Here is a 10,461-nt window from a genome sequence, read left to right as displayed (position 1 = left end):
ACACTCTGACCTGAAATGTAGTGAGATAGGCCTCTGTCTTCTCCTTGTCACTGAGATTGGCAACACTGTCGCTGAGATCAGCAACGGAGGTGGTGGTCCACTGGTTAATGTCCTGCTCCATAGATCTGAGATCGTCCCATAGGGTTACACAGTAGCCCAGTCTCTCTGTGTTGGTTTGTATTCTCTCCGAGACCTGAAGAAACAGAGACCAGCAGTCTGCTTGAGTGCAGGATAGAATACAGCTTATTTAGCATGTGGTGTTGGATCCCTCTTCTTCTTTGTGTTTAATTGTCTCTCTCTGTCTCCCTGTAACAAGGACAATATGCTATACTGGGAGATGGAAGGAAAATGAGATTTAATTGGTTTGACAGATGTGGGGATGAGAAGTGAGAGAGACAGAAAGGCAGATAACAGGTCTAGACTTGTTTATATTTCTGTCTCAACTGTGACAGCTGAGCAGCCAACTAAATCCCACAAGAGGAGAAAATGGAAAAACGGGAAGACAGAAATAAATATTAATAGATCAATGGCACCATTTTTTGGCGTAATGGACATCATAACATATTTATTTATTAGTAACCAGCACCACAAATCCCTTCATTCTCTTTGTAGTCCTTATCAAATTTTTCAGCTCCATACATAGGCCACCAATTCTGAAACCTTTAGGAATATCTGTTAGGATCAGGACAAAGCATTCGTTTCACAAAACACAAAGTATTCTTTCACAATGTCTGACCAATTACAGGTAGCTCTGGGATGTGACACATTTGCCTAAATAAAACACAAGTGATTTCTGCTGTCAAGACCAAAGCAGGTGTGTATGGCACAGCATGCGCTGTTGAGCACTACTCACCTCCAGCCACTGGTCTCTTAATATCTCCATGTCTCTCTGGATGGACCACGTATCAGAGTTGGGAACCTTCTCCAACTCTCTTTGCAGGTCTTCGACAGTACTGGTGAGGTGGTCCATCTTTTCCTGTTTGCCTTTCAGCTCAGCTTGAACCGTCTCATGCTGGAGAGTCAGAGGAGAGCAGAACGAATGACAACAGAAAACCATTAGGGTCTGTTTAAATTCAGTGATATAGTTTAGTTAAATACAGTCATTTTTACAATGTTTAATTTAACTCCAGTGACATTCTGTCTTTACTGTCCTGGTAATTAGTTGAATGGGCCATTACACATTATTATATGTTACAAGACACAGCTACATTCTCTGTTCATCATATGCTACATTTATGAAACTTAAAGTTCTGACCCGTGTGAAAGTCTTTTTGGCCTCCTGCGCATTATGATTATGGTCAGGAAGGTTATGAACAACAGCCTGAGCATTCTCCACAACACTGCTTAGGAGCGACTTCAGGTGGTGGAACTGACGGAGAAGATCTACCACAATTCCGCTTTGTTCCTGTCTGCAGGAGAAAACAGAGAAAAAAAGGTCAAAGCTATTAATTTTTAAGCGGCAGGGCATATTATTGAAAACGTGACAGCAGGTGCTCTTTATCTGTTGTGTTTCCATGTTGAACTGAACTGTCTGCCTCTCTAAACTCTCCGCAGCAATACCAAACAAATAAAGTGAAGGATTTTAAATGAGTCCCTTTACCCCTTGGTGATCAGAGTCCTGACGTTCTCACAGGTTGCCTTCACCAACGCTACTTCTCTGAGAGCCTCCCCAGCCAGCTCACTGTCTCTCTGAGCCAGCTGGCTTCCCTTCTCCTCTACCCACTGTTGGGAGTGCTGCAAGGACTGGAGCTCATCCTCCAGCTGGATGAAGAAACGCAGCCTGGGAAAAACAGATGAAGAAGAAAACAATAGGGATTACCAGTCTGCTTCTAACATATCTCATTTTTCAGAAAGTTTTAATAGATCTATCCATCTGCAGTTTGGCTTCATTCATATACAGTATGTTCTTGTGAAGTCTAGCACACAGTAAGTCTCACAGATGCATTTCAAATTTAGCAATATATTTTTAGAACAACAGCTGGTATAGAAGCAGCAGATGTGTTTCCACGGTGTAAAACTGCAGGTATACAAAATTAATTTAGTCAAGTCTGGCTTTTAATAAAAATGGAAATGCAGTGCTATTTAACATGAGTGAAATTAAAGTTTTGCAAAGAACATTTCTGATGCTGTTTAGTAAGAGGCTCATTAAAAAACAAAAAAGGGATTTGTTAGTCCAAAAAAAGAATAAACACATGCTCAGCTCAGACAACAACAGTTTTCAATGGACATATAGTGATACTGGTTGTAGAGGTCATACGGTATAGGTCTATGCATCTTGATTACCATGTACATACCTCTTTTGAAAGGCCTGCACAGAGCTCTCTCTGGCCCCCTCTTGGTTTATTTCATCTTCCAGTTTCTTTAAATTCTTCATCACCTCCTCCCTCCTTTCCCTGAAAGAGCTCCACAGGGCTCCTAAAGCATCTGCTTCACTCTGCCGCCATCCTACACATCTCTGTACCTCCTCCAGAGCCATTGTGAGGGCCACTGCCTGTCTTCTGCAAGACGTTCTTCCGCAAGACGTTCTTCCTTGCGGAAGGCTCAAGTCTCTGAAACCCTGCCACTCTTCCCCACACAGGTGCAAGTGTGCCTTGCTCAGCTGCCCATCTAATCCAACAGCCTTGGCCTCAAGCTGGGCTATGTCTTTAGCCACTTCCCCTATTCCATGATGCAGCTCTTCAGCTTTGGAGCAGTCCCAGCTCCCCCTGCCCTCCACAGCCTCGTGAAGGCGGCACACAACCTTAGCTGCCATTCCATGCTTCTCAAGAAAGGCGTTTAAAACAGTCAGGCACTCTTTACGAAGGAGCAGGATACGCTGGGATTCAGTGAGGGGCTGTAGGCAGTCTTCCCTCCAGCAATGGAACTGCTGTTGGGCCTTTGGAGTGGAAGAGCAAAGTAGGGAGGACTCTCTCTGGTGGAGAACCTCCTTCAGTGATGCATGTGCTTCGAGTTGCACCTCATGCTCCTGTAAGAAGACAATTTAATTGGACAAATTTCTATAAGATCCAGCAGTCATTAATTTAAACAGGCTCTAACTGCTTTAACACTGCATACAGAGACTAGCGCACATCATTGTTGACAGCAAATGATTTATTGCTCACCTTCAGCTTAGTAAATGCAGCCTCAACATTAGTAATATCAACCTTGGAAGAGCTCCTCAAGCCAGACAGAAAGTTTTCAGTTCTCTGGGTCAAAGTCAGCAGTGTCTGATCAAACAGCTCCAGGTGAGACAACTGTGACTCCAGCAGCTCAACCCTAAAGGAGAGCCGGATGTTTGGAAGAAAAACAGGACAGTGATTAGTAGTGTGACAGGTGTACTCTTAAAAAGTTAACTGTATTATTAAGAAAAGTGGTGGAAGCAATTAATGCAGAGATATCCATCCAGCCATTATCTATGCCTTGTATCCTTCATGCAGCGATATACTGACATAAATTATCTGTATTATAATGTATAAAAAGACAATTGCCTGTGTGATAAATTGTTCTTCACAGAAGTGTGTCTGTCCTGTAGCTGTGTAAGATCATTACTGAGCTCTTGGATACAAGCTTCAGGCGCTGTGGGATACAGACACAGTGCGAGATTCACAAGACCCTGGAGGAGAGTCTCATACGACGGTGCCTCCCCCTGCATTTCCTGTGAATTAATATTTTAAAATCATGTAAAACAAAAAAGCACAAAACACACTGTATAAATAGGTTAAAAAGAGTTGAATTAACTACTGTCTATATAACATGAATAATTAATTACAACAAAGATCATAAGAGAACAAAACTTATGAGAGGTGAAAAACGAATAAGGAATAATAAAATCATTTACCTGTACATTTTGTAGCTCATTCCTAAGCTTTACTTTGTCTGCAGAGAGCAGTGTGGTGTCTGGACAGCAAACAGACTCACACCTGTGAAGCCAGCTTTTCATGGATGAATTCTCCTTTTCATATCTGTAGATACAAAGGTGGCTTGTATTCAAATAAAATGTGGGCAGTATCATCTTTAGAACACATTGAATAAATGTTGATTTAACAGCAGATGGATCCCAATAACAGCCTATGATTTTAAAGTATACACATACAATGACACACAGTGATACTGTCTGTGTCACTTCTGATCTGACCACAGCTTAGTACCAGCGACGGGGTCATAATGGAGCAACCATATCTTGCCAGCACACCCAGTGCTTTAAGTAATCCCTAAGACATACTCCTGCAGGGAAGGAGATGAGGTTGACAACAGAGAAACACAAAACAACAGTACACATACACACACATAAACCCAGCAGAGGTTTGGAAGCAGAAATACAACCCAGTTCATTTAAAAAACAAATCACTCAGGCTGGGTAAATGCTACAATCAGACAACAAAGCATTAGCATTTTCAACAGTTACCATGTGACTGGATCTTTTTTCCTTGTGAATAATACAAAGAATAAGAAACAATTGCTCCAGTGAAAGTCTATTGTGTGATTAAAGAAAGTGATAAGAAAAGCATATTATTAGAACCGAAATGTGATGGCTGACAGGCGGGACAGACAGATTGAGTTAAAGACAAGGGGCCCACGGTAACAACAAGTGCAGAACAGCAGGCGTCTGTGTGGGTGTCTCCATGCTCACCTGCTATTTTAGTTCATGTAGGTACAGCTGCATAAACACTATTTCAGTTTTATTTCTATTGTATTTCACCTAATAAATGGTCACATCACACAGTAAAATGTGACAACAGCATTTGTACTGTAATGCATTTCAAGAATAAAACATAAACTGTTACTTTCACTAAAAAGAAAGTGGGCGATGAAAAACAAAACTGATAAGTTGCTGTAGTCCAACATCCCCCACTTAAACAACCGAATAGAAAATGCATAAAAGACCAGTCTGATCTCTGAAGTGTGCTTTACTGGATGGAGTACGTTGTAGAAGTCTGGCGTCATTGGCACATGATTTAATAAAGGTAAATACAATCACTGGCCGAGTGTAATGGCCCTGTGCTCCGATGTCGTGATTCTCAAACCAGAGGGTGCAGATACTGTATGTCAACATACCGTATGTGTCCTGCTTTATTCTGCCTCGTTTGAATGAACCTCCCACATCTTTATGCGTCTCCACCCACCTGTGCACTGTGAGTTCTGTGCTTGGCACCAAAATACCACACAGATGGGCATAGCAAATTTCAAGGACAAGAAATTACCACAAACTGTTGAAGCGCTGCTTGTGGTGGTTGTTGCATTGCCACAAAAACAGGATCCAAGATCCTGCATGCCACTATATCACACCAAGATGAGGAGATGATTCAAGGAATAAAAGAGGAAATTTGCACAGAGAAGAAGATTCCCCAGAAAGAGCACATGCGCAATGAAATGGGAAACAGCAATGTTTAAACTATCAGAGCAAGATAAATGTGTGAGTATGGACCAAAGCTGACAGGGAAAACAGTCAGTGGAATACAGTAAATAAACTCCTTTAGTGCTCATCTGTATAGTGAAAAAGGTACACACACACACACACCAAGTACAGAGCAGTGGTGTCATCCCTGTGCAGCATGAATAAAATCTTAGGTTAGCTCACAAAAATGCAGGTGAATTAGTATTTTTTCCCCCCAATCTAGTACCATATCTTTTACAGATACTAAAATGTTTCAGACTAATTTATGCACATAGGCACACAATACTGTTTACTTTACCTCTGCCACAGTGCTAGAAGGCTCTCTAATGTAGACCGCTTCTCTGCAGCCTTTGCCAGAAAGTCTCCCTGTTGCTTCTGGAGGTCAGCCACCTCTTCCTCCAGCTGGCTGCTCTCCCCAAACCTCTTTATGGCTGAACACAGAACAATCAGCCTGGGTGTAAGCTGCTCAACAGTCTGGTTGACCTCCTGGAGGAAACAGAAACGCTCCTGTCATCAGCATCACAGAGAATTAAAAGTTAATTCTTGAACACAGGGCTAATTAAAATGATGACCAACACTGGGGTAAATAACAAATTACAGTGTCATACTGTTGATAACAGCTTAAACCTGAAAACAAATCTGGATCAAAATGTTTATTAAATGTTTTCTTATGCTTCAATTATATTTAATTTTGCAGGAAGACAAAACTAAACAAAAAAAGCACACTCTTCAGATTATTTTGTGTATTTTCTCACCATGTGATCCTGGAGGACTTTGTAGGTCTCAGATGACGACGTGCAGTATGTGATTGGACAGTCAAGTTTCTCTTTAAGATCATTCACTGTTTTCTTGATCTAAATTGACAAACCCTTCAGTTATTCGAAAAAAGAACACACCAGCAGTGTTGCACCAACCATTCAGACAATGATGAGGGTCAATAAATCATCTTAAAAGCAATTATGGCTTGAAATCACTAATTAACTGTGTAGCTAAATACCTGTTCAAGGTTATCACTGTATCTCTGCCTGTAAGAAGCACACTGGTTGAGCTCTCCCTTGAGCTGCTCTACTCTCCCCTTCAGCTCTTCCCAGTAGTGCGTCATCTGGGCAAGTCGTGCCCTGATACATCCAGCCTCTCCAGGGGTCACAAACCTTGACAGAGCCTCACAGTCTGCCTCCATTTGGGCCAAGGCTGCCCGTCTCTCCTCTAAAGCCACCCCTGTCTCCTGGAGGGATGCAACAGCAAAAAGGAAAAAGAAAATAAAAAGATAAAATGTAAGAATGAAGAAAAATACAATAAACAGAACAAGAGGACAAGAAGATTTGATAACACATACTGTATAGTGAAGATTCTTTCTAACCTGTTACTTTTATTCTTGAATAGATTATTTTTCAGCCAAAGAGAGACTGCCGTTTGGCATGTCCTTAGAGGTCTATTAAAATTCAAGGCTGAAAGTTGGGTATTAAAGGAATGTGACTATGTTGTGTCTGATAGAAAGTGTTTTCAAAGTCACAACAAATCAAATGGCTGCCTCAGGATTTCCACAGTCTTGTTATCCCAATTTTTATGACCAAATTTTTCCCAGACTTCCACAACATTGACAAGGCTGAGGTCTGGCTGGACAAGATTATATTTTCTTCAATATGATCAAGTTATTTTCTACATGCTAGTCTTTGCTCTAGTGCTGACCCAATTTCCCCTTGAGGATAGACTAAAATATCATCTTATTTCATCTTAATCTTAATAACCCTGGGGCCACACTGATGCTGTACACTACACACATAAGTCTAGACAGCTAGCTTGACTCATTTCACTTGTAGCTATATTTTAAAAACTGTTTGGATGACAAATATGTATTTATGAATAACAGGAGATTATTGAAGTAGTGTACAAATTGGAGCAGCAGTGTGCTGTCAGTGGTAGATTAGAGACTAGTCTCGCCTCTGATGGACTGACTTATAATTAGAAAAACCACGTGGGGTGGGGTGGGGGGTGGGGCGCAGAATGAAATGCTATGACATAATCATACAAGACATACTATACCTCCGCTATGCTGATGTTTTTGTCTAAAGGATCCCAGGACGAGGTGGTGTCGACAGCATCCAGCTCCTTATCTTTCTCAATGATCCAACAGGAGAAGCTCTCTGATTCACTGCTGAAGCGCTCCCACCACACACACATCATCTCCAGCTGGACAACACTAAAAGAGTTTTTAGTTACTAGTTACTTTCCAGAATCATATTAATAAAATAAAATGCAGTATAATCGTAAGACTCCATTGTTCCTCAGTATGAAATTCACAAGCTACCCAGCAATAATTCAAATTACGAGCATAGAAGGATCCTAATTATGTGCTTTACTTTTTTCCAGACTCCTGTCACACGTCTGTACAGGCTTTTCCACATAAATAAGATGGCTTATCAAAGGGGCAAAAATAATGATTTTTGTTGTCACCTTGTATAAAATTACTATGACACATGCAATTTTGCTGTTAAACTAAAAGCCCTGCTCAGGGAAATGATGAAATTGCCTCTTTACTTGATTTTATCTCATCAAACTTGAAACTTTATTTTGAGGAAGTTATAGAATTTAAAAAACATCACTCAAAGGATGGGGAAGCGAAGATCAGACAGTCCGACTTACTTCTTGTTCAGATGGTCTTGAAGTTGTGTGGCTGCTTCTTTGGTGGACTGAGCCTGCTCTAGAAGAAGAGTCTGATTCTTTGGACCAAGGTGAATATCTGCTGCTTTTTCCACTAGGACATCTGCTCTCACACAATAGTCCTCAACGCCTCTGAAGAGCTCCTACAGACAGAAAAAAGCCAATATGTTGTATCAGCAAATGCAGGTTATTTGGCATATGCATGCGCAGAAATACAATCACAATACAATCTTACCACCCCCCCCCAAATACATGTTGCAGAAAGTGAAGATCAGCTAAAATGTCCTCACTTTCCAGAAATGTCCTCACTCTGTAGAAAAAAATATTTTTTTGGTCCTCACTATGCAGCAAGTGCAAGAACACACACACCTTATTGTGCTCCAGTTCAGTTCTCAGGCTGTCCAGGCTGCTGAAAATAAGTTCTCTGTGTAGCTCGTTGCTGGTATTACTGATAAACCTGCAAACTGCTTCTCTCTCTGCTTCAAAATTCTGCCAGGAGCTCAAAGTGGCCTTGAGATGATAAAGAAACAACAGAATAATACCCATGAGTAAAGTTTCATACAGAAACCACTACATTTACACACAGAGGCAATGGATACCTGAGCGGTAGGTGTCATTCAATGCATCAAAATGACAGAAGCTAATTTTATCCCACAAATTTTCAGCTGATTTTTATTTGTTCACATGAAGGCTATATTTTAAACAGTGTGAAAAGGGCTCACAGAAAATGAGTTACTTAAAATAGAACAACAAAGAATACCTTCACTCTCTGTATTTTCTACCACCAATCTCTCAATGTAATCATTTAACTTTGGTGTAATACGTTCATTTTCGAATGAAATTTGGCCTTCGGTTCAAAGGGACAGACATCAACACCTTAAATGTTTATCCTTGATGTTTTGGACTGAGAGAGAGCAGGGGAGACCTGTGACAAAAGTCAGCAGTTGGACTCAATCTGTCAATGTCACACATGCAGCATGCTGCCAAGTACATGGTCCGCTGTATCACAACCACTCGACTACAGGGCGCCCCTGGAGTGTTGATTTAAGGTGTTGTATAGTGGTTTTCCTTTTGAAAATGAACACAGGTGCTCCAGAGCTCTTCCTACAGAAATGTGTTGGTTTTCTGATCAAACCGAGAACACTGTTTGAATTGCATAAACACGTTTCAAGGCAGAACAAACAAAATTAACATAGCGCATAACAATCAATATCTGGTTAAGGTTCAACACAGAGCAGTCATTGATCACAGCAGGGGTGTATGTGGGAAATCAATAATGCTCACATACAGTATGCAAACATTAGCACAGTGACATGTGAGAAACAGGTTTGGTCTACCTGCAGGTTGTGCTCTTTTGTCCCTGATTTGTGGTCGACCTCCCTGAAAGCTCCCTCCAGTTCCCGTAGAGACTGACTGAGTGTCTCCCCTTTCTCTAGTTGGTGGCAGTGGGACACCAGAAGCTCTGCCTCTCTCCTGTTAGCATGCAGGTGCTTTAGGTGTTGCTATATAATAAGAGCACAACATGTCAGATGAAATGATTGATGTGTAATATTTTGAGTGGTGGGCTCAGAGCTGTGTCAGTGTCATCTGAACATATCCTTTTGATGGATGCAAATTTTTGTACTAAGTTGACACTAAGGTTTTGCCCTTACACACACACACACACACACACACACACACACACACACACACACACACACCTGATGAATAAGGTAAAGCTGTTTGGCCTCTTCCAGGTCCTCAGCTTCCAGAATCCTGCTGGTCTGCTCCTCAGCCTCCCTTTGTGCTCTCAGAACCTCCTTCAGAGCGCCACGTACCTCATCCCTCAGCTCCTCATACTGGAACATAGCAGAGCCCTCTTCACCCCACTGTGACAAAGAGACAAAGGATCAGACAATGACTTTGTTGAAAAAGCACATTGAGAAAAGGCACATTTCTAACACTCAGGATAATGTGGAATACCTGACAGAGTGAAGAAAGTGCCCGCAGGTCAGTTGAGAGCTTGGCCAGGGCTGTTCTCTGTCTCTGGACCTCCAGTTCAGGACTCACCTCAGACAGCCCAGCAAGGCGGCTTTTAAGCCACAATAAACTCTCCTCACGGGCATCAACTGCATGTTGCAGTGCCTGAAAATAGTGGAAGAACAAATAATGGAATGTAGGTTTACTGAAGCTGGGCTGTACTGAATCATAACCACATCTCTGAGCAGCAAAAACTGGTTGCTGGCTCACCGGAGCAGCAGCATCCACTTGCTCCTGATGGGTAGAAGTTCTTGCAGTCTCTCTAAAGAGCCTCAGCTGCCTCCTCTGAGATGAGAGCCAATCAGAAAGTTCACAGAACCTATAAAAAGGAACAGCATCAGTGATGAAAAGCTCACACTTAAGGATGTTGGAGTTACTTCAAGGACTTTGTGTTTTTACCTCTCATT

General features: G+C 41.7%; 1 protein-coding gene across 1 annotated transcript in view; it reads right to left on the bottom strand.

The window, feature by feature from the left end:
* The window catches only part of syne1a (spectrin repeat containing, nuclear envelope 1a), a 120,823-nt gene that overhangs the window by 86,504 nt on the left and 23,858 nt on the right, over positions 1 to 10,461 (bottom strand). Inside the window, 18 exon segments of the mRNA XM_020587870.1 lie at positions 11 to 193; positions 854 to 1,012; positions 1,256 to 1,409; positions 1,601 to 1,780; positions 2,295 to 2,965; positions 3,102 to 3,255; positions 3,468 to 3,634; positions 3,818 to 3,941; positions 5,673 to 5,860; positions 6,130 to 6,228; positions 6,372 to 6,599; positions 7,418 to 7,574; positions 8,018 to 8,178; positions 8,405 to 8,545; positions 9,373 to 9,537; positions 9,736 to 9,903; positions 9,998 to 10,159; positions 10,265 to 10,373. Coding sequence (XP_020443526.1) covers positions 11 to 193; positions 854 to 1,012; positions 1,256 to 1,409; positions 1,601 to 1,780; positions 2,295 to 2,965; positions 3,102 to 3,255; positions 3,468 to 3,634; positions 3,818 to 3,941; positions 5,673 to 5,860; positions 6,130 to 6,228; positions 6,372 to 6,599; positions 7,418 to 7,574; positions 8,018 to 8,178; positions 8,405 to 8,545; positions 9,373 to 9,537; positions 9,736 to 9,903; positions 9,998 to 10,159; positions 10,265 to 10,373 — 3,370 coding nt within the window.

The sequence above is a fragment of the Monopterus albus genome, unplaced genomic scaffold (assembly GCF_001952655.1).
Source record: "Monopterus albus unplaced genomic scaffold, M_albus_1.0 scaffold9.1, whole genome shotgun sequence".
NCBI lineage: Eukaryota > Metazoa > Chordata > Actinopteri > Synbranchiformes > Synbranchidae > Monopterus > Monopterus albus.
Note: the sequence above shows the minus strand (reverse complement) of the source record. Positions and strands in the feature narration are given on the sequence as shown.